The sequence below is a fragment of the Typopeltis vanoorti genome, chromosome 19 (assembly GCF_054136105.1).
Source record: "Typopeltis vanoorti isolate ZY-2024b chromosome 19, IOZ_Tvanoo_1.0, whole genome shotgun sequence".
Lineage (NCBI taxonomy): Eukaryota > Metazoa > Arthropoda > Arachnida > Uropygi > Thelyphonidae > Typopeltis > Typopeltis vanoorti.
In genome coordinates, this window is record NC_143567.1 from 104558063 (window position 1) to 104585755 (window position 27693).

The 27693-nt window shown below is 33.1% G+C and overlaps 2 protein-coding genes across 5 annotated transcripts in view; one reads left to right on the top strand and one right to left on the bottom strand.

Moving 5' to 3' along the window:
- Positions 1-623: 623 nt before the first annotated feature.
- On the top strand, positions 624-1624 carry LOC150096418 (zinc finger MYM-type protein 1-like). Its single transcript, XM_090409059.1, has 2 exons — positions 624-990; positions 1230-1624. The coding sequence occupies exons 1-2, from the start codon at positions 624-626 to the stop codon at positions 1622-1624; spliced, it is 762 nt and encodes a 253-aa protein (XP_090265185.1).
- A 5326-nt stretch (positions 1625-6950) lies between these two features.
- Positions 6951-27693, bottom strand: part of LOC150096419 (uncharacterized) — a 74368-nt gene continuing 53625 nt past the window's right edge. For 3 of the 4 annotated variants that reach the window (XM_090408850.1, XM_090408849.1, XM_090408848.1), the window contains exons 2-3: positions 27479-27581; positions 7846-11925 (exon numbers count right to left, since the gene is read on the bottom strand). In XM_090408850.1, coding sequence (XP_090264976.1) covers positions 10133-11326 — 1194 coding nt within the window. In that variant the 5' untranslated portion in view covers positions 11327-11925; positions 27479-27581 and the 3' untranslated portion in view covers positions 7846-10132. Of the gene's footprint in view, positions 7136-7845; positions 11926-27478; positions 27582-27693 lie in introns of those variants that run through there. The other variant, XR_016549912.1, reaches the window with a different exon arrangement.

The following is a 27693-nucleotide window of genomic DNA, read 5'->3' on the forward strand; positions in this document are numbered from 1 at the left end:
GTTTCAATCTCCATTAATTACTAAATAATACCATACTAATAATAATATTTTATTGTAGGGTTTAAAACAATTTTAATATTCAAATAGATTACAATGTCCGATAAAAGAAAAAAACTATCAGGTGCGGAATATCGCAAACGGAAACTAGAAAAAGAACGTGATATTCAAAAACATAGCGGGACTTTACTTAAATATCTAAAAACTGAATCAGCTGATGTAGGGTAGGAGGTAATAAGTCAATGTACCGAAAGCAATGATTCTGAGCTCATGGCAGGTACTTCTAACTCGGATCCCAGTAACATAGACATTGCAAGGAATCTCGAAAATGAGACTGATATGACAATTTCCGAATCTAGAGATTTAAGTGGTGAACTTGATAGGTACACTGATCCAACTAGATGGAATCTTTCTTTAAGCCGAAAGACTGGAAATTGTAAAAAATGGCCCGCCAGAGAAACAGTGATTTTATTTTTCCGAGCAGCTCTAATGGTAGGAAATTTTCATTCAATTTTTACACCAGGGAACTAAGCAATGGAGAACATTTTAATCGATCATGGTTAGTGTATTCAAAAGAAAAAGATTCTGTATTTTGTTTCTGCTGTAATTTGTTTTCCTGTAATATAATGTCATTCACTACTACTAATGGGTATAATGATTGGGGTCATTTGTATGTGTATCTTAATGAACAGGAGAAATCCAAAAACCATTTGGAGTCCCATAAAAAGTGGATTGAATTATCGTCCAGGTTTAAATTAGAACAGACAATTGATTCAATGCAGCAAAAGTTATTAAATTCAGAAATTCAGCACAGGAGGAGCATAATAGAACGCCTAATTGCTGTTGTCCAGTTCTTGGGTCAACAATGCTTACCATTTCGTGGAACATCTGATAATTTAAATGACCATAAAAATGGAAATTTTTTACAGCTTGTTGAACTGATTTCCAGATTTGACAGTGCTGTGTCTGAACATTTAATGAGAGTAGCTAGCGGTTTGGCCCAACATTATCTTGGGAAAAATATTCAAAATGAATTGATTGCTCTCCTCTCTGGAACCATAAAAAAAAACAAATAATTGCGATGGTTGAGAAAGCTAAATATTACAGCATAGTTGCAGACCGTACTCCTGATGTAATCCACATTGAACAATTCACATTAATTGTAAGATTTGTTAATACGGATCCAACTGATATCAACATTCATGAACATTTTCTTGTTTTCATTCCTGTAGAAGCCACTACAGGCTCAGCGTTAACCGAATGTATCGTAAGAAAATTATCAGACATGAATATTCCAATCGCAAACATGCGTGGCCAGGGTTATGACAATGCATCGAACATGAAAGGAAAGCATTCAGGAGTTCAACAACGCATTAGGGACTTGAACCCAAGAGCTTTTTATATCCCTTGCTGTTCTCATTCTCTCATCTTGGTGGTCGACGATGCCGCAATGTCATCTAGAGAAGGGATTTCATTTTTTGAAACGGTTCAGAAATTGTATGTGTTTTTCTCAGCATCAATGCTGCGTTGGGGAATCCTTAAGACACATATTAAAACCCTAACGCTCACGCCATTAAATACAACTCGCTGGGAAATTTTTCTAGAATCGACGCTATTCGTCCTTTAAGATACCATATTGAGGAGTTTTATTGTGCACTGATAGAAATTGCTGATGATGAGTCAGTAGACAAAATAGCGACATACGAAGCTGAAACCCTTGCTCTAAAACTTAGAAAGTTTAAATTTTTATGTTGTCTGGTTATATGGCACTATGTTTTAAATGAAATTAATGTTGCAAGTAAACTGTTGCAAAGCATAAAGATGGAATTGTCTAGTGCCATAACAGCATTGGGTAATCTTCTCAAAAGTCTTAAGAATCTCAGAAATTACAAATCATTTCAAATTTTTCTTGTCGATGCTACATTAGCTGAGGAAGTCAAAGCTGATGCTGATTTGAAACCAATACTCGAAAGTATCAGATTGCGTCAGCAGATAAAGCAGCATGATTATAAAGCAAGAGATGAACCTATTTTAGATCCCGAAACAAAATTCAAAGTTGAGTTTTTCTTTTTTATTATTGATGTTGCAACTAATTCTATTGAAGAAAGGTTCGAGCAATTGGAACATCACAGTTCACATTTTTCATTTTTATATAACATCTCTAAATTAAAATCTGAGACGACAAATGAGCTCTTAGACAATTGTAAAAACCTAGAAGCCGTTTTAACACATGAAGAAAATAGAGACATCGATGCAATTCAGCTATGTGATGAACTGAAAGTAGTGTCCAAATTAGTACCAGAAAATACGCCGCCAATTGAAGTTTTTCGTTTTATTGTTGAAAATAACTTTGCTCCGAATGTCACTGTCACTCTAAGAATATTACTGACATTGCCTGTGACGGTTGCAAGTGGTGAGCGTAGTTTCTCAAAACTGAATCTTATTAAAACTTACTTACGCTCAACAATGGCCGAAACTAGATTGGAAGGACTTGTCATGATTTCAATTGAACATGAAATCGGTCAGAAATTAGACTATGCAGACCTAATTTGTGATTTTGCAAATATGAAAGCAAGAAAAATGTATTTTTAATCAGTGGATACTAAAATAAAAATTCTAATTAAAATAATGTGAAAATAGTGCTAAAACTATAACGTGTACATTCTATAGTTAAGTGTAGCTCAACAGTTCACCATTGTACAAGTGAAGATCATTCCATATATGTAAGTAATAAATTAATACTGCATTTCATTTAATTGTCAATTGATGAAGTCGATGATTTATTTTATGAATATGCAGTATTTTAATCACTTTTTCAGTGCATTATTATTAATGGTACTATATTTAAAATTAATGGTCATGAAGCTAATGTTGAACATCATGGTTTTCAAAATTCCAAAAGTTAATTTGAGGTTGGTGCTGGGGCGGCAAGTAATGGATTGTACGGGGTGACAAAAATTCTAGAGCCGGCTCTGGAGATTCACTTCTCCTCTTGGCAACTCACAGCACAGCACAGCCTTCTGCAAATATCCAGCCCCACACAAAATGAGCCTCCGCAGTGTATATTGCTGTCATCGAGAGCTAATTATTAGCCCTGCTCAGACATAAAACTGACCCTGTAATTATCTGGGATTATTCACCCAGAAATGTATTATACCTGTAAAACAGTGCAATTGTCGCTAGGGACTAAGGTTTTTTTTTTTTTTAATTATTATTATTATTGTATTTTTATTATATTTTTGTATCATATGCGAACGCTGTTCTATACACCGAACATGGAACTTTTTTAAAACCAGGTTAGGCATCCAATAATCGAAGCGTTGGTTGGAAGCGTCTCACAGTGGTTGTGTGATAAACAGGGTTTCGGCACATGGAATTGCTAGAACGATTTTCCCTGGTAATTTTGTAATCATTTTTGTTTCGAGAACAGAAAGAACAACACGAGATTCGTGTCGTCTCATAAATTAAAATGTGCAAATCTATTGCAGTAAATATTTGATTTATTAACATTTTTGATTTTTGTAAAATAACTATTGTAGCATATAGATTATGAACCAGGATTAAAATTTTATTATTAATTAATGCAACTATTCAACGAGTTCCTTATATTTAAATATAAGACGTTTAAAATATAGAATTTAAACGTCTATTTATGTTCTCTTCATATATAATACAATACTATCATGCCATGAATAATATGATTATATTCTGTTGCTAGGAAATAACCAAATAGGTCGATCATGTAGACAAGAAGACCTAGTGTGGGTCTTCAGTTGCAAATCGTTACTCGTGACAATGGTTAACTGTCAGTTTTCCAGATGATCAGACGTTGATCCACTGCCATCTCCATTCCTATAGAGAGCCTGAAGTGAAAACAGTGAGGTGATGGTAAAACTCGTCATAATTAGACTCAGATTTAGTAACAGTTGTTTCGCAATGGTTGTCGACTGCAGTACGGTATGGGAAAAAACTGAATCATTTGTTTCAAGCCAACCGGTATATGTTGTTTTCTTTAATATTTTTTGGAATGACTAGGGACTTTCTTTAAAGAGCATGATTTAAGTCCAGGAAAACCAAAGTGTTTATCGTTAGAGCAAGTATTATTATAAACATCATTACAAGGAGTATAATAATATAATGCCCATTGTCAGATTTATATATGAGGAGGAATTTGAAAAAGTTATAAAATCATATAACAGGTTTTATTCCATTATAGGAATAACTTAAGAGCGTTTCATGTGATCATTTTATTCACTGGTACGAAATCGAAGATAGCTGGCCAAGAGTAGGACTAATTTATTAAGTGAACTCCAGAGAAGACATGGCATAAACGTGCTACCAACTCTAGGTCCTTCACCATAACAGATTATGTTATTGTCTGAAATAGTGTGAATTCTAAGATCGATTTCCTAGGTTTCCTTCAGAAAATTCCGTTTGCCCATACCAGAGATCACCTAACCTGTAACTAGTCAAAGAAAAGCTTATAAAAGTTCCTCTAGTAAGCATGAGGAATTGACATAATCTTTCTTTGTATGCAAACGTTACTTTCCAAGGAGCTATGCTGGCTGAGAAGGCTTTATAAAAATGTCTGATGGGCTATCATTATATAACAATAGACATTGCAACAATAATGCTAACGAATATATCGTTTTTAATGGATGAGGAAAACACATAACATTATACGAAACTCGTGTAAAGAGATGGCGTATTGTACTGGAAAAGAAATTAAACACTTCTATATCCAATTGTAGCAAGGTATGCATGTCAATCTTCTTCATGAGAACAAGATCTGTGTGGCTACAAGAAGATAATATCAGCAGTGTACAAGGATGGAGATTTGGTTATAAAGTGATGCAGAACATTTGGTGTGTATAGAACATCATGTGATTATATTACTGGTGCATGAGCAATGTGCTACAAGAAACTGCTAACAACAAATACATCAGCTTTTCTGTTAGCTTGGTGACAGGGATTGGAATGAGTGAAGTAATTGCAATTACTTCACTGCTTGGATTATTGAGATACATAAAACCAACATTCAAGGATAACAAATCCAGCAGGTCAGAAAGAGGATATGAACAATGCTTCATGGCACAAGAAATCCTGAAACCAGAGGTTAAAAAAAATAGGGAAAAGATTTCATTGCAAGCAATATCAGATGCACGAAATCATGAGCCACTCCCATGATGTGTTGTATAAGGTGGCCGTGGTTGATTCAGAATGTCTAAGAAAGCCTACTTTAATTTAAGAGCTTGCATAGCCAATGTACTTTATAAAGTTCATCCGTGAACAACATGGATCTTAAATGCGCGGTCTAATTATAAGCATTTTTTATAACTACACTAGGAAATTTTTTGGTGATTTGCGACAATTTGAAAAAACTCGCAGAATACGGCGTAGCCTGAAAATATCGCAAAAATAATAAAAACTTAGCTTTGTCATGACTTCATAAAACGTATGTAGATACTAGTCTGTTTTATCATTTAGTACCATAAAATATACACAAATCGATTAGAAAAATTTTAAATTTATCAAAACTAACACACACAAACTATTGCAGAACATACTAGTATATGACTCCATTCGCAGTCAAGTGAAAAGCAAAGAAACCTAAAGTTGGAAAATTAAGTCGTATGTACATAAAATTAACTGCTATTAATTATTTAGATTTAATTAATTAGTATATTGTGTTGATAATTATTGTTTCCAAAGCATAGCAGTAACACTGTGCTAAGTGTCTGTAATAGGGACGCAACCATTGTCTTCGTTATGATTTTCTTAATAACATTTTCTTTGTTCTAGCTCACATTATTATAAGAATACAGTGTTTAATACATATAATATATGTTAATCGACTGTTTATGTTATCGATAAGGCTTCGGATCAAGGGTCCTCAGGCCAGGATTTTTTGGCGGGCCCCGTACATGTCACTCAGGTTAAGGACAACACCGCATTGCTATACAGTCTACAGGGTTTAGGATCAATAAGTTTAAATGATAACACAAAACTAATATTTATTTAAAAAACAACTAAGATACATAATACAAACCAATAATAATATTCAAAATTACTTCAAAGTATATTTTCTAGCTTATGTCAAGGCAAAGTTATCAATAATATCAGTAAATCCAGAGTAATTCAATAATAAGGTGGTACACCTGTTGGCAACTCCTATAGGTGAATATGACCTCTGCTTGAGGTAGGTTTTTGCCTGTCTCTGAGTAGAGCCACTGCTAAGATTATGGCTCTGTCTGGTGGTGGGTAGAGCCAATGCTGAGTTTTTCTTGGTGATGGGGTGAGCCTGTCACTGAGTGGAACAATGCTGAGTTGGGCGATGTTTCGGGATCGTCTAATTTTTAGAGCGGTCTTTACTTAAATACACCTCAATAAAGGTTGAAAACAGTCTGGGTAATGGCCCTTCCCTTAATGCATAGCAGTATACATGTCTGCAAGGAGATGTGATTTGCATTATGGGAGATGCTGAGACAAGGCGTAATGAAAGCTTGGTCCACATTTGCTTGGAGTTGCCTGAAGATATTTCCAGGTGCAAACTTTGTTTTCTTACACTTGGATAAAGGATTAAACTAAATTTATTAATGTCAGTAAAATTAACTCTCTTAGCGAGTACTATCTGTTGCCACATGTTGTTTTGAGATTATTCTGGATCAAGTACTAGGGTCATCACATTTTATATCAGACTTTTCAACAGGGCCTGGAACTGAAACACCAACTGTATCACATTCTTCCATAGTCACTCCTTCCACAGGTTTTTCACTTGAGGCCTTTTCTTCCATTGCGAGAGTTCACATGTAACAGTCGCTTGACTTTCGACTGCCTTATGAGTTTCGATTTGACACTGATATTCTGTTTGGATTTCAATGTCACAAACATTATCACCACCTTCATGATCAGTACTGATAATTATGTCCTTTTCGTTTTCAGATTTTAAAAATCTGGGTTATGAATTGACGACCTCGCGATGCTTCCGATTCTCTCTCTCTCGGATTTAAGTTTCCTCTTCTGAGCTCTGTTTGTACTTTGAATCAGACATCGGGATTTTATTTATTTTAACTAGAACGTCTTTGCTTACTTGAGAGCAATTTATTTAAATGCTTTTAATATCTCAAATTTGTATGATCTGAAAAGGAATAATAATTAAGTTTGTTTCATACAAAAAATGATAACTAAAAAAGCTTTATTTTTTCCTTTACTTATTAAGTAGCAAAATTTTAATCAAATAATAAATTCTTCTGTAGAAAATTATCAGTTTCTTGAGATCAACTTAGCCAACTAAACTATCAAATAAAGCTTTCTCTTTTATGAATAAAATAAAATTCTCTCAGCATCCGTAGCATACGCAACGTAGGCACCTGTAGGGTAGTGCGTCGGTAAAGTCCGCATTGAAACGAAGGCGTGCATAGAAAGCGAGATGGGTGAACGAAAAGTAAAGTAAATCCTTTCGAATGGGAAGTTCAGAAGAGTAACCATAAGTCTAAAAAGATGGATAATGGGTTGGAAACGCGATTGTAAAAGCTAGTAGTCCCTCTCGGCACATATTCATTCATATTTTAGTTTCTTTTTGTCATTTGTTAGTCTCACTTAGCTGGTCGACCCAACAATGGCGGGACTGGCAGGGCTCTAGCCTAGGGGCCCGTCATGCTGTATATACACATTTTCCAAATTCTTCTTTGAGCTATTTTGACATCATCAGCTTCAGAACTCTTATTATCATTACTATATTGAAGAACAGTGGGGTATACGCAGTTACATTTTGAACAGTGTAACTGCGTATACTTAGGAAAAAATAATTATCAACACAATAATTGTAACGTAATATTTATTCCTGTTTTAATTTTTTATGCTAACAGAGAAAATATAATATTTTTATTTAATTGACAAAATACAAAAATATTGTGTTTAGTCAAGCACACATTTTGAATATTGGTACAAATAACATTCATCTACAAATGATCTGCAATTGTTGAAGATCTAAAATAGTAAATATGTAATACATAGCAATAACCCTTCTTTTCTCTAACTTCGCTGTATGGTTATTGGTGCAAAGTAAACGAACAGTGAGGGCATTTGATCAACAGTTGCAGGATTTCTAAAAGTCAGAATGTGCAGAGTACAGCAGATGAGAAATAGAAACTCTTAGTTAAGGTGAAGAAAGGCAAAAATTATTTATTTATCTGCATTCCTACAATATTGATTTTCTGGACACTTTATTTCTTCTATGGTTGCTTTAAAATATTTTACTAAATGCAATTCTTAGAAATTCTAATACAATTTTTAGAAAGATTGCTTAACTAAAAGATATATGGTTTTAAACAGAAATGAAGAGAAGAGTCATATTATATGATATTAAATGTATTTATCGTAAATGGGATCCCATTTGATTGATTCTTAAATATTTTCAAATTTTCATATTACAAAAATTTTTTCCATAACAAGGAACACATAAGAATTTTCCGCATAATAACCATATATAATTCCGAAGAGATTACGAAAGCCTAAATAAATTTCGCCGAAGCTAAAATTATGTTTCAAATTATTTCTTAAAAAAAATTTGCCAGCTGGTACCCTCGAACATATTTTCATTAGATGAATTCTTAAATCTATTTTTGATCTCCCGAATTAGAAATTATGTAATGTGTATTAGGAGTGTTCATCGTGAAAATTTCTTTTCACAGACTGGATACATGAAGAATTCACTCATTAGTGTGAATTCTTGAATGCCTTTTAAGATTTCCGGGGTAACAAATTTCTTTTTGACTCATTGTACAATCATATGGTTTTTCATTAGCATGAATTCTGAAGTTTTCTTGAGATCTAAGGTGATATTAAATTTCTTCCTGCAGATAGCTCGAATTGCGCTAGTGTAGCCAGAGCCTTTGCCACCCGGGGGGGGGGGGGTCCTGAGTTTCCCACTCCTATCAATACACACCGAAATTACTACAAAAAGTCAAAATGGACGTATAGGGAAATAAATTAAAACACTATGTTTACTTTTGAAGTAAAACTTTCATTTCAACATTCCTAAAATGTTATTTTTCTTGCTTTTCTGTTAACAAAATTGTCGATGATATTGGCGGGGTCTATTTCATAATAATGTAGGTAATTCTTAATGAAATTTATTTAGAAAAACTCCTCTCACAAGTAGCAACACTTAAAGCAATTGCGAGGAAAGTTCGCAGTAGTATTACAATCTTTGGAAATGAGTTCTCGAGACTGAATTTTAGAATTAACTGCAAAAGTTCATAAAGTTCAAAGTGTCGCCCTGGGCGGATTGACCCCTCTGTCCCTCATTAGCTATGCCTCTGTCGAATTGTATATCATTAGTATGAAATCTTAAGTGTCTTTAAGATATCATGAATTAGAAAATTTCTTATCAAAGAGAGTGCATTAGAAGGGTTTCTCGGTTGAATTATTTGTGCATTTTAAATATGTCTGAACGAGAAAATTTAATTTCGCAGAATATACACAAAATGGTTTCTCATTAGTGTGAATTCTTAAGTGTCTTTGAAAACCATACGAATGAGAAAAATTTTTCTTACAGATTATACAATCATATGGTTCTTCATTACAATGAATTCTCAAGAGTTCCTTGAGATGTAATAAGAATTTAAATTTCTTTCCGCATATACTACACTCGATTGGTTTTTCATTGCTATGAAATTTTAAGTGTGTATTTAGATATCCTGACTGAGAAAATTTCTTATCACAGATAGTGCATTGGAAAGGTTTCTCACTAGTGTGAATTCTTAAGTGAATTTTAAAAGTATTTGACCGAGAAAATTTCTTGTCATTAGAAAGAATCCTTAAACCTTGCTTGAAGTATGATGCGATTTTAAATTTCTTAACTCAGATACTCCAATAGATTTTTATTGGAATGAAGACAAGTGTATTTTTAGATATCCTGAATTACAAAATTTCTTATTACACATAGTAAATTCAAAAGGTTTCTCGTTGGTGTGAGTTATGTGACTTTTAAGACTATGTGAGCAAGAAAATTTCTTTTCACAGTATCCACCACACGAAGGGTTTCTCATTATTGTGAATTCTTATGTGCATTTTAGGACTGCTTGAATGAGAAAAATGTTTTTGAGAGACTGTACAAATATATGTTTTCTCACTAGAATGAATTCTGGAGTGTACCTTGAGTTGACTCGAATGACCTTTCATTGCTATGAGAATTTAAGTGATTTTTTAGGCTTCCTGAATAAGAATATTTCTTATCACAGATAATACATTGCAAGGGTTTCTCATTAGTGTGAATCCCTATGTGCCTTTTAAGACTTCCTGAGGTATAAAATTTCTTTTCACAGATAATACATTGGAACGGTTTCTCATTAGTGTGAATCCTTATGTGCCTTTTAAGACTTTCGGAGGTAGAAAATTTCTTTTCACAGAAAATACATTGAAAGGGTTTCTCATTAGTGTGAATCCTTATGTGCCTTTTAAGACTGTGTGAGGAAGAAAATTTCTTTTCGCAGATTGTACAAGTGAATGGTTTCTCATTAGTGTGAATTCTTACGTGCATTTTAAGACTGCCTGAATGAGAAAAATGTTTTTGACAGATTGTACAAATATATGGTTTCTCATTAGAATGACTTCTGGAGTGAACCTTGAGAACAGATGCACTTTTAAATTTCTTACCGCATATACTACACTCGAATGGTCTTTCATTGCTATGAGAACTTAAGTGAATTTTTAGAGTTCCTGAATCAGAATATTTCTTTTGACAGATAATACATTGGAAGCGTATCTCATTAGTGTGAATCCCCATGTGCCTTTTAAAACTGCCTGAGAAAGAAAATTTCTTTTCACAGATAATACATTGGTAGGGTTTCTCATTAGTGTGAATCCTTAAGTGTTTTTTAAGACTTCCTGAGCAAGAAAATTTCTTTTCACAGATTGCACAAGTGAATGGTTTCTCATTAGTATGAATTCTGATGTGTAATTTAAGATGTGCTGATTGAGAAAATTTCTTTTCACAGATTGGGCATTGGAAGGGTTTCTCATTAGTGTGAATTCTGGAATGTGTTTTAAGACTTTCCAGGAGAGAAAAATTCTTTTGACAGATTGTGCAATTATATGGTCTTTCATTAGAATGAATTCTCAAATGTATTTTGAGATTTGATGCTGTCTTTAATTTCTTACCACAGATACTACACTCGAATGGTTTTTCATTAGAGTGAGATCCTAAGTGTTTTCTAAGCTTTCCTAACTGTGAAAAAATTTTGCCACAGGTAGTGCACATAAATTGATTGTCGGTAGCTTGAATTCTCTTATTCATTTTAAGCCTTCCTGAATGAGGAAATTTCATCTATCAGAAGTATTGGAAATTTTAATGTGTTTTATAATATGAAACAAGCTTTCCACAGATCGACCATCGAAGGAATTCTGATTAGTATGAATCCTTAAGTGTTGTTTTACATTTCTAGATTAAAATTTCTTATAAGTAGTACACTTGAAGGGTTTCTCCAGATTATGCATTCTTAAATGATTAAGAAACATTTTGATTTGGAGAGCCATTTGATTGAATTCTTAAGTGTGCTCAAAGATCTTCTGTTTATAAAAATTTCTTTCAACAAACGATGCATTCTAATTTCTTAAACAATTATGAATAGTTAATAATTTGACACTGCATGTAGTAGTCTTTTATGAATTTCTTTTTAAAATCATTTTTCTACAATTAGAGTATTAGTTAATTTATTCTCTTTCTGCTGAGTGTTTTCTGCTTTATATTCCCAAAATCAATTATTTCCGAGCAATTTCCTTTCTGAAAATGCTAATTTCAACTGACGTCTTTTCTTGACTTACTCAGGAAAGGATTGTCGATCCTTTATCAGTACAGCTTTTTTTATTTAGTATAATCACTTTTGTTCTTCAAACATTCTTCATTTCAGCATGGAGTGTGTTTCTCTACAAAAGAAAAAAATACCATTTTATATTCAATACACAAAATAAAGAGTTTAAAGTATTTGAAACAGAATTATATTTTGACAGACGATGTGCTGTAATGTTTTGATTTTTAATAAATTACTATTCTTTATTAAATGACTAAATAAGTGATGTTTACTACTTTACTATTACTTATTATTAATTTTTTTGGAAAAAAGCAATAGAATGAAGATAAATTGAATGCCAACTATTGCAGAATAAATAATATTATCCGAAAAATGTAGTTTGCATAATTTGCAGTAAATCTACTGATAATCATCTACTAATAATCATGTACATACATTTGAAATGCTGTCATGTGATATAACTTCACAATAATCTTCCAAGGAGAAAAGAAAGACTTCTTATCTGCTTAAAATTTTAAGTGACATGACAGCAGTGAATTTAACCTTTTTTTTTTTTTCAATTCTTATATAGTTTTTTCTTAACTTATCAATTTAAATTTGATTGATTTCAGAATATCAATGTGCATCATCATTTTTCTTAGTTATGGAAAGTAGTTATAGAGTACTTTAATTAAATTGGATTTCGCCACTGTATTTTTTCCCATGACCTATTTACTTTTCGAAGTTGTTAATTTCTTATTGGATGAAGCAGATGATGCAGTTTGTGCGTTTATCTCTTCGAATTTCCACGACTACTGGCCAGACAATCATGAATTGTCTGGTCAGTAGTCTTGTCATTAACTACAATTAGACTTATTATTTATTTACTTATTAGGTCGCTTTAGTAATAACCGAGAAGAGTTTAAAATTCATGTGTATTTTGGTTCAAATACCAATTCATTACTCTGTATATAGTTTTGTATCGATTCAGCTAATGTTGAATATCTCGTCTTTTTAGGGCAAGAATACCTAATAAACGTCATAAAACCACAGTACCATGAACAGAGTGTAACTCAAACATTAGGTAATCTAGAACCTGCTCTGGTGACAAAATATGTCCCTCTGTTCGAATTATTCCTGAGTTCACTAAGACTCTCACTCTCTCATTCATTTATTATGATCATTATTATTGCATATTGATGAACTTTCTGGACTCAATGTAAAAGAACTCCACCTTATGATATATATCATACTTATTTTAATTATTCTCTTCTGTACACTCAAGTTCTTTCATGTTCTCAGTGCTTTCTCTAGTCACGTTTTCTATAGATTCATCGCATATTATAGAATATCTCGATTCTATCTCATTTCTACACACTTGCAAATCCTGTTGATCCCACTAAAACACAAACCTTCACATAAGGTTTGTCCCAACTTGTAGGATCTTCAACGATCTCAGACGATGACGCATGTGGAAAGTATGCCACGTAGAAATTCTGTTTTCTCCGCAGCGAAAGAAGGTCCGACCTGTATAAAAGGTAGATGCCATTGCTGTTAGTTCCTCACACTATGGGGTCTGTTTACTTCTTTCCACTGACTATTTTTTGTGTAAATAATTAATATATGTGTTCCATCGGCCATTGTGATCAAAGCGTAAGCCTAACTATTTGAGGATTTTGATTTCCTGGGTTGTTCAGAAATTACAGATTTTTTTTTTTTCTTTCGGAGATGGGAAGTATCACATTTCAATAATTGATGGGTACAGATCTCTCACCTCAGATGGGTGAGAGATCTGCGCCCATCTGAGGATTTCTAAATATAATGAGTTGCAATTTGTTCCTATTTATTAATATACAATTGCTCATGAGCTAATCAGTGATAATATTCAATATATTTGTAAATATTTTCAGCCTATTCATGGGTCTTTCTATATGAGCAGTAGCGCACTCAAGATTTAATCTTGAAGGGGGCCCCAGTTGTTTAGACGATTTGAGAATACACACCAAGCATCGCATACGCCCCATGAGTGAGCATCTGCAATAATCGCTAATTCATCAGTATTATAGAACTAGAAGACACGACACAACATACATTAAAAAATGAATTTCAATTAGGAAAATACTTTAGGATAATTTTCTAGTGTTTTTTTTTTCTTTTTCTTCTGAGGGGCCAGGGCCCCTTACTCTGGATGCGCCACTGGATATGAGTAGTGTGTCATCTGCAAACTGGTAGATGTGACTGTAACTATAGGTTCCATAGATCGTTTACAAAAATGATGGAACTCATGGCTATAAGATTGCCCCATGCAGAATGCAAGAAATTATTTCACTTCTGATGCTGCAATTAGGAATAATTTTTGTAATGTTGGTTCCGTTTTTCGAAAAGTACTCGATCCAGTTGTGGAGTTTTCGTCTTAAGTCAACTGCTTCAGTTTCTGAAAATGGGATTTTGTGTTAAATTGTCTCAAAAGCTTTAGAGAAGTCAAAGGCAAGTGCCAATAGGAAGTAGGATTTTGTTCAGGGATGAGTTTATAATAGCACAAAGATTTTCAATAAGATACTAATTCGTTCATTTACGAAATCAGTATTGTGTGTTTGATATTATTTGGGATTTCTCTAGATATGTGAATTCTTTTATTTATTATTCTTTCAATGATCTTTTCTAATACAGACATCGAGGATATAAGCTTGTAATTGCTAATTTCATCGGAATTTCGTTTTATTTATATAGTGCAGTCTTTACATCTGGTGGTGTTTTACATTTCTGAGAAATTATGTTTAACATTTGAGGCTACGAGAAGAGGCTGAATAGTTCTGATAAATACCTAGAACAAAAAGTATAAGAAAGCAACTCATGTAACCACAACGAAGAACATATTTTCAAACACTTCAACCCCCATGTTTCATCAAATTGTAATAATTTGTTCTTATTCTTATAGAAGTATTATTTTTCAGGAACAATTTTCGTTGTAGGTGTTATTCAGAATTTTTCAGACCCCGCCCCTCTTGATAATATTTGATCAAATTCAGGAATCGTTTTGAAGTTGATTTTATTGATAACCATATCGAAATATTTTTGTGTTATTTAGGGAAACCAAAAGTTATTTTTTTTGTGTCTGGATCGTGTTAGTGTTTGTTTTTCTAAGACTGGATATAGTAGCCTTAAATTTGTAATTTGTTCCTTTTATATATTATTAAATTTGTCCGTTAGTTCTTACATTTTTTGGCAGACTTCTGGACAAAATGCTTGGAGGCAGGTAAAGGTGATATTTTTATCGAGTGATTCTTTTATTTTTGTCCATGTTCCTTTCATTTTTCCTTCATTTAATGTATGAGATTGCCATAAATAGTTTTTCTTTTTAGCTGATGCCATAAATTATTTCTGGATATATTTTAAGTGATAAATAGTCATTTAGAAACAGCAGAGATGAATCTCTGTTGTTTCAAAAATAAGCAGAAATACATTAGCTACTTTTTATTTGTTTGGTATCTTTCTTGTACATACGACGCATCGAATTGAAGAAAGAGATAATTCTATCGAAATGCATTTCAGGTCGCCATGGGATTTTCGTAATTTCTTCATCGACAATATTATCATATATTACTTTTCTAACGTGCTTTGATCACAGTAAAGAGTTGGAATTTGTTTCTCCACAACAGGAATGTGTAATGATGCAAAGTGGTGGTCGGCTATTTTTAAGTTATTAGTTGAAGATAAAAGTCTGTTTTCTCTAATGCGGTCTATACACAATTCTGCAGTTTTCATTTATCATATTCTCTCTAGTATGAGAAGAAATAATTGATGTTGACCCAAAATTAAATTCATCATCATCATCAAATTCCTGCCATCTACTCTCAAGGGGTGTACAGGATATGCTGCTACTACATGAAAAATTTTCATCAGTACTAACTTTCTATCTACAATATTCCTCCAAATCAGACTGTTACTCGTTGAGTTCCTGTCAACCTGGCAGAGAAAACCTGTTTTCGTAATCTTTCCTTGCCCATTCTGTTTAAATGACCATACCACCTTAGATTAGCTCTGATAACGCATTCCTGGATGCTGACAATGTAAAGTTTTCCTAATATCCTCATTTTTAATATATTGCCATTGATACAATCTGTTCATGACCCTAATCTTTCTCACGACTAATATCTGCAGTCTCTAGTCTTTGGGCAAGTATTATACTTCTGACCCAGCTCTCAGATCCATAAGTTACAACTGGTTTGAACACCTTGTATACAACTAATTTAGTGTTCCGTCTAATTTCTCTCTTATTCCATTTGAATATATTCAGTTGACTTCCTACCATACCAGCTTTGTTGATTCTGTTGTCTATTTCTATATTTAATTTACCATCTTCACTAAAAATCGTGCCTAAGTAACAGAAATATTTTACTTGTTCTATAGGTTCTCCATTCACAATGCAGTTGACATTTTGAATGATTCTGCCTATTTTCACTGTCTTTGTCTTGTTATTGCTGACCTGCATACCATATATATTGTAACAGTTATTCAATTTAGTCAGGGAATCTTGCAGACTTGTAGTGGATTTATTTAGAAATATAACATCATCCGCATAAAGCAAAGAGCTGTTATTAACATCTGCAATTTTGATATCAGGTTTAATACCACTTTCCGCCATAATGTTATCCATGTAGATTATTTTTATTAGTAATATGTAAAACTACTGCGTACCCTGATAGAATTCTCTAGCTTTAAACAAATGTTTTCGACTGTCTGAAATGTCATTTTTGCTGAAGAATTGTGTATTTTTTGTTTAATGCAAATATTTATCTCACAGCATTTTCTTTTTTTCAAAAAATTAAAAAAAGAAAATGCTTCCACTATGTTGTATAGTGGAGGCATATCTCAGTGAACCTATGTGTTCACTGAGATATACCTGAAATAGCTGCGAATATTTTTAAAGGTACGTACGAGTATAAATATGTAACACTGTGTATCCATTTGAACACATGAATTTCCTTTCCCTATCATCAAACACATCAAATACAATATGGTTTACTGGAGTTTCTTTGATATGATTATTTTCGTCCATCAATGAGAGGTTTGAAAAATTTTCGTATTGACAAACAAGGAATATTTTGCAATTTTCCCACATTAATTTCGTTAGTGACAGCCACTTTTCGTGATGTAACAGTTTTGTTCAAGTATATTTTTGTGTATTTGAGCCATAGGTATTTGTAGTTCTTGTATTTGTTTTTCTTTCCTGGAAAGTTACAAAAGGTTTTTGTCTTATGGTGTTAGATAATCGATATTATTATATTATTAATAATATCATTTATTATTATTATTATTATTATTATTATTATTATTATTATTATTATTATTATTATTGTACACGGTGTACCTCAAGGTGCCATACTATCACCCACTCTATTCAACATATACATTAACGATGTTCATAACATATCCATAAGAAGTCAAATATTTCAATAAGCAGATGACACTGCACTACTAGCAATCCACACAGACATTAACACAGCTCTCTACAAAGCACAACTAGACCAAAACGAAATCACAACATAGTTCCATCAAAACGCAACTCTAATCAACGGCACCAAAACACAGATGTTGATAATACATAACCCAAGAATCATACGCCCCGCATCACTATCGATCCATTGTCACACATACCGTTGCATTAACAACAAAAATACCTGCCAATGTTCCGAAATCAAATCTGTAACACACGCAAAATACCTCGGTCTCTATATAGATTCCCACCTTAAATGTACAAAACATATAGAATACCTACACACCAAACTCCAGATCATCGCAGCAAAACTCTTCCAAGTTAAAGACATTGATCCACCCAACATTAAAAAAAAAACTCCTATATGACGGTATCTGCGAATCCCTACTCAGATACGGAAAGTCATGTCTATGCAAATACATCAAACAGCCACCTAACAAAATTAGAAACATTACACAGGAAAATCGTGTCAACAGTGATTTGGACACCTTACACGCAACAACCAATATCCAACTAGCACATGGCGACACACCCACAGAATCCCGAGCATTAAAAACCTGAAACACTACATAACATTAATAAGGAATTACTTCAACATCACCTATCGAAACAACAGAGATATGTATCGTATAACACGATCTACAATAACTCTCTACATCCCTAAACCCTTCAGCAACTCATACGGTTCTTTTGTGAGATCAGATCACATCAGATACCCACGCAACTCAACAACCCACCAAGAAATTTGAAACACATAGGTGGGATTAACTCGCCTCACTCATCTGTACGTAATCCTTATAACCAAAGAATGCAAATTATGTAACAAAACAGTCAGTAAAATATATAACAATAAAGAAGATACTGATTATTATGTGATAATATCATTAATATAATATTAGTATGCAACATTAAAAAATAATGTAATAAATTATTGTTATTATTAAAAAAGTATGTAAATAATGAGTTTACATTGTATGTTTGTGATAATTAGGAAATATAATTTTTTAATTGCATGTGTAAAATACTGTTGTATAATCACACCTTCTGAATCTTTGAAGAAAAAAATAGTAAACTACAACATGTAATATTATATAAGTTGTGTAACTCTGAACTATATAATTGTAAATCATTACTGTGATTGTTATTTTAAAAAATAACAAAAAACTATGTTATCGTCACTATTCTTGAAATCTCATTATATGTAACACTTAGTGAAATACCTTGTACCTTGTAAAATAATATACTGAATGTTACTCAAGATGATCATTGTATATACGTAAATATTTGAGAGATCAAAAATTAATAATTATTATTATTGGAAATAATTCCTCTATGCAACAATTAAAACGATATCCAAATAACGCAGCTTTAAAAACCGAATATAAGATAAAAAGAAATCGCTCACAACGCAAATTAGAATGTAAAAAGAAACTATTACAGAGACAAATTAACCTCTGCACGAAACAACATGAAACAATCCTGGCATCTGATCAACGAGATGCTAGGTTGTGTTCCTAATACCACAGCCTCTGGAACCTAAAACACAGCTTAATGAAAGGCGCAAAATCTATCCAACAACTAACAAATGACTTTAACCAATACTTTGCAGACAGTACCATCGAAAGGGTGTAACATAGAGGCAGCCTGCCTCACGGCGCAGCTTAATAAGGGCGCTCATTCAGCCATATTGCGGTAGTCGCCGTCGCTATACTAACAATTCCAGTTAGCGTAGCAAAAATGCGGAAAGAAGTTTTTCCAAGCTTAAACTGTTTAAAAATTATTTGCGAAGAGCAATGACCCAAGAAAGATTGGTTGGTCTAGCAGCTATATCAATAGAGGCGGATACAACTTATAATTTAAATCTAGAGGAGCTCATAAACAGTTTTATTGTGCGATGTTCCGTAGAGCAAACATTTAATTAATATTATTATGCAATCGTTTTGCATTAATGTTTTTCTTGTAATAAAAACAACATAGAAATTGGAGATTTTCTTATATTTTTGTCTTATAATCCATCAGGGTGATATTTAATTGTTTGCTTCACGGTGCGATCTAATCTGGAGACGGCCCTGTTTGCAGACTTCATCCAAGAACTGCACAGAAATATTCGCCCAATCACAAAACGCGATCCTCCACTTTCCACAGTCAGAATAGACATCATGATTCCCGACCATAAAAGAAGCAAATTTTTCTCTCTGTAATAATAGATCAAATGAGTCCAGTTACTTAAATGAAACCAAACGAAGGCTCAGGAATAGCTGGTATAAGAGCTAAGGATATCACGCAACACGCAAGTAGCTTAGGCCCTATCCTACAAAATTAATAAATACAATATTTAAAACAGATCAGATACCAAGTCTGTTAAAAACTGCCATATTCACACCCATATAAAAATGGAAAAGAAATTTAATCAGCAATTACAGAACCATACCAATACTACCAATCATCAATCAAATTGAGGAATGGATCGTACTAAACACACAGCATATACAGAGAACTTTCATGTTATCCCCAAAACACAATACGGTTTTCAGAAAAATAAGGGAACAACATCTCTATCTTGGAAGACTTTTCGGACGTAATTAATACCGCCTTAGACAAAAACAAAATTGCCATGGTAGTCTTTATCGATTTTACTAAAGCATTTGACACACTCACACATCAAACCTTATTAGAAAAGCTGAGACATGTTGGAATAGATGGGCCTCTGCACAGGTGTTTACAAACTACCTTCAAAACAGAAAGCATATCTTATGTCTCGCCTCAAACCGAAGTATAGAGCTATCAGTAACCTGTGGAATACCAGAGGGAGCTGTACTCTCTCCAACTCTATTCAACATTTATATACACCATATTAATCAGCTATCCCTCAAAGGTAAGATCTTCCAATATGCAGACAATACAACTATACTATCCATTGATAATTATGAAAGCATAGCCCAAACAAATACGCAACATAACATAAATCTGATCATAGACTGTCTCCTAAACTCAATACGTCTAAACTCGGATAAGACAAAATTAATGATATTTAGAAATCCACTGACACAACCAGTTGATAACAAATTTATAACCATTCAACATAAAAAGCACACAGAACATTAAAACTACTACAATCATCTAGGTTGAAACAATACGATACCTTTGAAATTACTTCGATGCAAATATGAACTGGAATAGCCACATAAACCATCTACATAGCAAACTCCGAACAATAACTGGCAAACTCTATAGGTTAAAAGACATTGTTCCCACACGCCAAAATCACTAATATACAAAGCACTATGCCAAAATATACTAAGATACGCTATAACAACGTATGCTTTCTGTGTACCATATAAACTAAATAGTTAAAGGCGTTATTGTTCAAAATGATAAAATTGATATTTCGATAACAAAGAGACAACATCGACTTTACATACATTGCAATGTCAGAACACAAAATCATCATCATCATCATCATGCGTATCAAGGATTTAGGCCTAGCATGGCCTGTTCCGGGCTCAGAAGTCATGGTTGAATCTTTTAAGAGGACGTCCTGGTTTTCTTTTTCCTAATGGCTTGTACTTTAAGGCTTGTTTTGGAAATCTTTCTGTTTTCATTCTTTCAACGTGTTCCATCCATTTATGTTTATATTTTTTAATATTTTCTATTCCTGGTTCTTGGTTTAATTCTTTCATAATTTCTTTTGTGACTAAATATGGTATACTTTGCAGTTTTTCTCATAAACTTCATTTCAGCTGTTATTAATCTTCGTTTGTCTTTTTGTTTTATTGTCCAAATTTCACTTCCATACATTAAGACTGGTAGGGCTAATGTATTGTATACTTTTAGCCTGGTTTGTTTTTGAACTAGGTTTGGTTTAAATATAGAGTTAATTACACCTGTTATTTTTAAATATTTTGCAATTTTTACGTTTATATCTTTTCATTTTCATATGTGATCATAAATCCTAGGTAGTTAAATGAATTCACCTGTTCTAAGATCTTGTTATCTATTACTATTCTAGTTCTTGCTGGATCTTGTCCTTTAAAACCCATAGTTTTTATTCTTCTATTTATATTATCATACCATAATCTTTGGCTACCTCATTTAGATCTAAAACAGCTTTCTGCAAGTCATCTTCAGAATTTGTAATTATTATTTGGTCGTCGTCAAAAAGGAGAGTGTTTAAGTTCACTTTAGGAGAAAGTTTAATTCCTTGATGTAAATTTTATTCCATTTTATTATTATTTCGTTTAAGGAAATATTAAAAAGAGTTGCTGAGAGGGGACATCCCTGTCGGACCCCTCGGTTTATCTCTCTTCTATATGATAGCTCGTGATTTAATCTTATCTGTATTTGATTATTTTCATATATACTTGTGATAGCTTTTAGGATATTATTTGGTATTTCTTTTTCTTTTAATATGTTAAATAACATGTTTCTTTTAACTTTGTCAAATGCTTTTTCAAATGCTTTTTCAAAGTCAGTAAATGTAATATGTGTTTCTAAATTGTATTCTCTTCTTTTCTCTATTATTAATTTTAGGCAAAAGGCCGGGTCTATATGATCGTCCTTTTCTAAATCCATTCTGTACTTCTAAAATAAAGTTTTCGGAATATTTCATTAGTTTGCTATTTAAGATTCTGCTATATAGTTTGTAACAGGAATTTAGTATACTGATACCGCTAAAGTTTTTAGGGTCATCTCTATTACCTTTTAGCCTGGTAAAAGGTAACAGAGATGACAGATAGGAATCACAATTGCTTTTTTCCATTCTATTGTGGGGGGGATACCAGTTGAATAAATTTTATTTAAAAATAATAAGAGTCTTTCTTTGAATCTTGTTCCTCCGTATTTATATAGTTCTAAACCCAACTTATCTTCTCCAGGTGATTTTCCGTTTCTTGTTCCTTTCAGGCTGATTTCTAATTCTTCTTTAATTATTTCCTTTTCATTTTCGTTAATTGTTTGCCAGTAGTCTTTTTTAAAACATTTGTCTGTCCACAATTCTATGTAGTAATTTAGAAATTCTTCTAATTTCAATTCGGTGTTTATTTTTATGTTTTCTTTGGTATCTGCATGAAGTGTTTCAAAATCTTATATACATTGGGTCTTATTTTATATAAATCATGTTCTAAATTAGAAACAAACTTCTTCCATGATTCTCTGTCTTTTTCTGACTTCTCTTTTAGCTATGGCTCTTATTCTTTTATATTCTATTTCATCTTGTGATAGACTTCTTTTTTCTTTTTGATTATTTCTTTGATTGTATCATCCCAGATCGTCAATTTTTTCCTTTTATTGAATTTTGGTCTTTCCTAAGCTTTCATTTGCTGCTGCATTTAGTATCGTTTTTATATTAAGCCATTCTATTTCTATTTCTTCATTTTGTTTTATTTTGTCTAGATATTGGTTAATTCTTTGTTCATATAGTCATTGTATATTTGTGTCATTCAATAGTCTAGTTTTATAAACAAATATTTCAAATTTTCTTTCTGCTCTTGTTACTTGTAGTCATTTAGGTGTCAATCTTAATTTTATTTTAACAAGGAAGTGATCACTGCTTATTTCATATCCTCTGTGAACTCTAACATCTAGTGAAAATTTTGATGTCTTTTCATTTAATATAAAATAAACTAATATTGATTTCCATCCTCTTGCTGCCCAAGTATATTTATGTATATCTTTATTAAGTATAGTTTCTGGGAAAATTCCCATGTTACTACTCTTAAACACTATTAATATAATTATGGCTATTATAGCCTGTTTTTGTTTAGGAGTGTCCCTTATTTTAATACATTGGCTAACATTACTCAAAAAAGGGGTATATATATATATATATATATATATATTTTTTTTTTTTTTAGGGCATTATGAGTGAGTATAGAAGGCAATATGGCAGAATAAAAGAGGTGAAACGGTCCACACCCCGTTAACCCCTGTACCAGTTTCCACATAAGGATATTCTTCCCCTTCGTTCCCCCCTCCCCCACAAAAAATGCGGCCCTAAACAAAATAATATATATATATATATTTATATATATATTATTAATAGTAACCCGGGTTTCCAATCTTATTTCCCGCGTCAAAACGCAACCCCATGTTTTTTTTCCCTCCCTCTCTCTTCCCCCAGTTTATAAACAACCTTCAGCAAGATCTTGGAATTGGAAGGCATCATAGAACCAAAAACAAGGTATGTACAAAATTTTTTCCACCTCTTTTATTATGCCATATTGCCTTCTATACTCACCCATAATGCCCTAAAAAAAAAATATATATATATATATACACCCCTTTTTTGAGTAATGTTAGCCAATGTATTAAAATAAGCGACACTCCTAAACAAAAACAGGCTATAATAGCCGTAATTATATTAATAGTATATCTTTATGTTTATAGAAGGAATTCATTATTTTTAGGTTATTATAAACTACAAATCAATCAATTTGTTACTTCATCCAAACTTCTTCCATGATTCTCTATGTCTCTTTCTGACTTCTCTTTTAGCTATGGCTCTTATTCTTTTATATCCTATTTCATCTTCTAATCTTTTACTGCTTAACCATTTGTGATAGACTTCTTTTTTCTTTTTGATTATTTCTTTCATTGTATCATCCCTCTCGGGGATGATACAATGAAACTCTCGGGAGACCCTGTAACCCCTAGAGAACGTGTCTCCTGTGTGGCAGATAGGGGAGCCTACCATGTGTGTGTGTGCACGCGTGCGTGTGTATATATGATGAGATGATCCGAATATACTGAATAAGGACTCGTGGAACAACAGGGCCATAAGGGGCAATCATCTTGATTGTAAGGGAAGCAGCACTCCCATGGACCCCTAGCTGGATCTATCTCCTCTCCTTCTACTACTTTGAGGAAGATCCACTTACTTTAATCTTTCCTATAAGGCCTTATTAGTCAATTCTTCTTATTTTATGACCCCTATGCTATTAGAGTACTCGAGGGCCATGGGGTCTTTTCATTTCTGACCTTACAACTATGCCCTCTCTATAAACCTTACTGTAATTCTTCTATAATCTACTCTTTTCCCCTTTAATATACCCTATTCCTCCTATGGGTTTATATTCGGAAGAAGGCTAGTTCAGAAGCCTTAAAGTAGCAGCCCTACCACTGAACTATTCCATCGTCAGGCTAGTCCCCTGACATGGAGAGCATAATTCTACTAGTAAGCTGACAGAAAAAGATAATAATTTTTATTTATTTTATTATATATGTTTTGTAGCTGATTATAAAAATCAATATTATCCTGTTCTCTTCCTTCTTCTGGGGCATATAAACCAATTATTGTTAAATAGCCTCTATCTATTTTTATTCTAGCTTCTATTATTCTTTAATTCCATAATTTATAATGTTTTAACTGTTTTGAAAGGGAGTTATGAATCCAAATCATGACTCCTGCTTGTGCTCTTTGGTCTCTGTCAACTCAACTGTATATCACATTAAAATGGTTCTCATAGTTCCTTTTAATTTCTTTCTTTTTTGTTTCAGTGATTACTGCTATTTTAAAGTTTCTTTCATTTAATAACTGGTCTAATTCTATTTTTTTATATGCTATTCCTCTTACATTCCAGTTTGCTAAGTGTATTATATTTTGTCGTTTCCATTTTTGTTTTACCTTTTCCATTCCAGGGTCGTTTTCCATAGATTCAGTCCGATTATCTTTTTCTGTTAGCTTACAAGTAGAATTATGTTCTCCATGTCAGGGGACTGGCCTGGCGATGGAATAGTTCAGTGGTAAGGCTGCTACCTTAAGGCTTCTGAACTAGCCTTCTTCCAAATTTAAACCCATAGGAGGAATAGGGTATATTGAAGGGGGAAAGAGTAGATTATAGAAGAATTATAGTAAGGTTTATTGAGAGGGCATAGTTGTAAGGCCAGAAATGAAAAGACCCCATGGCCCTCGAGTATTCTAATAAGGGTCATAAAATAAGAAGAGTTGGCTGATAAGGCCTTATAGTAAAGATTAAGGTAAGTCGATCTTCCTCAGAGTAGAAGAAGAGGATAGATCCAGCTAGAGGTCCATGGGAGTGCCACTTCCCTTACAAATAAGATGATTGCCCCTTATGGCCCTGTTGGTCCACGAGTCCTTATTCAGTATATTCGGACCACCCCACCATATATATATATATATACACACATGCGCACACACACATGGTGTGCTCCCCTATCTGCCACCCAGGGGATGCACTCTCTAGGCGTTACAGAGTCCTCCCGAGAGCAGAACACAAAATACTGACAGCAAAACAATTATGTCTCGATGCAGCTTTGCTGAAACATTATTTCGATGCCAACTACAGGACAGTCAGAAATACATACTCAAATGAGTATTTGTGCGTGCGTGCGTGCGTGTGTGCATGTGTGTGTGTGTGTGAGAATTTCTCAACCTGTGACTAACCTATCAAACATCTGCCTACTTCCCAACACGGCAAAGAAACCAATAAATAATAACTAACCGGTGTCATCCTAAGGTAAGCTAACAAATAAGCCTTCAAGAATGAAAACTGAGAAATTAGATCTCAACCAAAATCAACACACAAAAAAAGGGGAAAATATCCATATATCACATCTAAGTGCTGTAGTTGCAACGCTTAAATATAATAAAATCAAAATTGTAAATATATATAACTCATTGTTAAATGAATAAATTATGTAAAAAAAAAGTAATATTATTCAACTACAGAAACAATAATTACCTACTACAGTAAGTATTATTAATACATTACAGAAAGAAAAAAGTATTAAACCTATCGTAAACATATAATATGTGTTGTAAATATGCAATCACATTATGTAATCCATCTATGTATCACATGTAATTTAAAAATGTATCATGATTTTAATAAAAAAATAATTATTATTCTTATTATTATTACGTAACACTTCCAGGCAGTCCAATTACTAATCGAGCAAGGGCACTTACTCCAGAATTGTTTCCATCACTCAATCCACCAACTACAATGAGCCGCAACTACCATCATCAACTACACCATCGCCATCTAGCGCCCATTGTATATATGACATTGTTTCCAGAAATTATTTATAATTTTAATTATTAATTAAAGTTAATTATAATTATTATTTTTTTATTTTTATTTTTTTAGCCTGTTGCGGAGAGAGAGAAGACTATCAAATGTTCTGGGAGATCTTTTCTTCTGCTTTGTATTTCTAAGTGATTTTACATTTTCTTTAAATCCTTTAATATAGCTTAGGAATTCTTGAACGCTTTCATTATTAAATTTTGAAAAGTGATTAATTCAACATTTATGTCGTGTGTGCATGCTGAGGATTATTTTTAGCGTTATGATTTGTTTTCTGTTCATTGTCTGAGTTCTCCGAGAAGGCATCTTACGAGAATCTACAGGAGACATTTCTGTTATATCAGGTGCTTCTGAAGGATAGTTTCTATTTATTATTATTATTATTTCGTGGCAACTCCACGGAGTCCCAACATTCACGAGGGTGGGAACGTATACAACTCTCCATGTCCACCATTTAATACTTCAATTACACGAACGCCATAATCTGGTCACCGCTCCCACTACTAGCAGCTATGTGTAAATTGCGTGTGTTATGAAGGCTTATTTGTCTTTAAGCAGAATGAAAAACAAGAGTTTCCCTAAGAAAAAACCTGCCATCGTTCGCATGAAATGGACTAACTTACCTTCAATTGAAAAAAAAAAAAAAAAAAAACATATATATTAAGATTCCTCCGTCACAAAAAGAATCGAACGTAAGTCTCTTCCAATCGAAAGGCGACACGATGTCTCCCTTCGATCTTTAATTGAAGAAACATGACGTTCTTCCCGTTGCGTTATGAAGGCACTTAATCCAGTTTATTCAGAACTTTGTTCATGATTTATTGCACAGGTTTCTCACTTAATCTGCATTGCTCGCTTTGTTCGTTCTTTGCAGAAGTGACACAGCGCTACTGAGAATTAACTTTTAAGGTTTTCTCTTTACACCTTATCTCAGATTGCAAGGAGCAATCATAGTTCAATTTGCCATTACAGCCAAGACTGTGCGTTGTCGCCATTAATGGGTAGTTTCTTATTACTGTGCCTGCATATACTTCTTTCATTTTGATATGAATATTTATATTTTGACAGTGCTAGTCGCTGTAATATTATTATATTGAAAGAATTCTAAAAGAAAGAGCCAAAGTAGAATGAAAATCAATAAGTCATACCTGAAGTTAGCTGCTCTTATTCCTTACATGCATGACAAGCCTCTAGCCTGGAGGAAAAGAACGTCGTGTTGAAGGTCGCGTATTCGATCACTTCGAAGGTCACCTGTTATGGACAATACGACAAAGGAGGTATACATCACAATAATTGATGGACATTCATAAAACCACAAATTTTCAGTTAAATTCACGGTATTTTTTTAAAAAAGCTGAACTTC

Coding starts and splice junctions, on each gene's coding strand:
- LOC150096418 (XM_090409059.1), top strand. CDS start 624: ATGTCATTCACTACTACTAATGGGTATAATGATTGGGGTCATTTGTAT. Junction 991..1,229: donor TTTAATGAGAGTAGCTAGCG/GTTTGGCCCAAC, acceptor TCATTCCTGTAG/AAGCCACTACAGGCTCAGCG.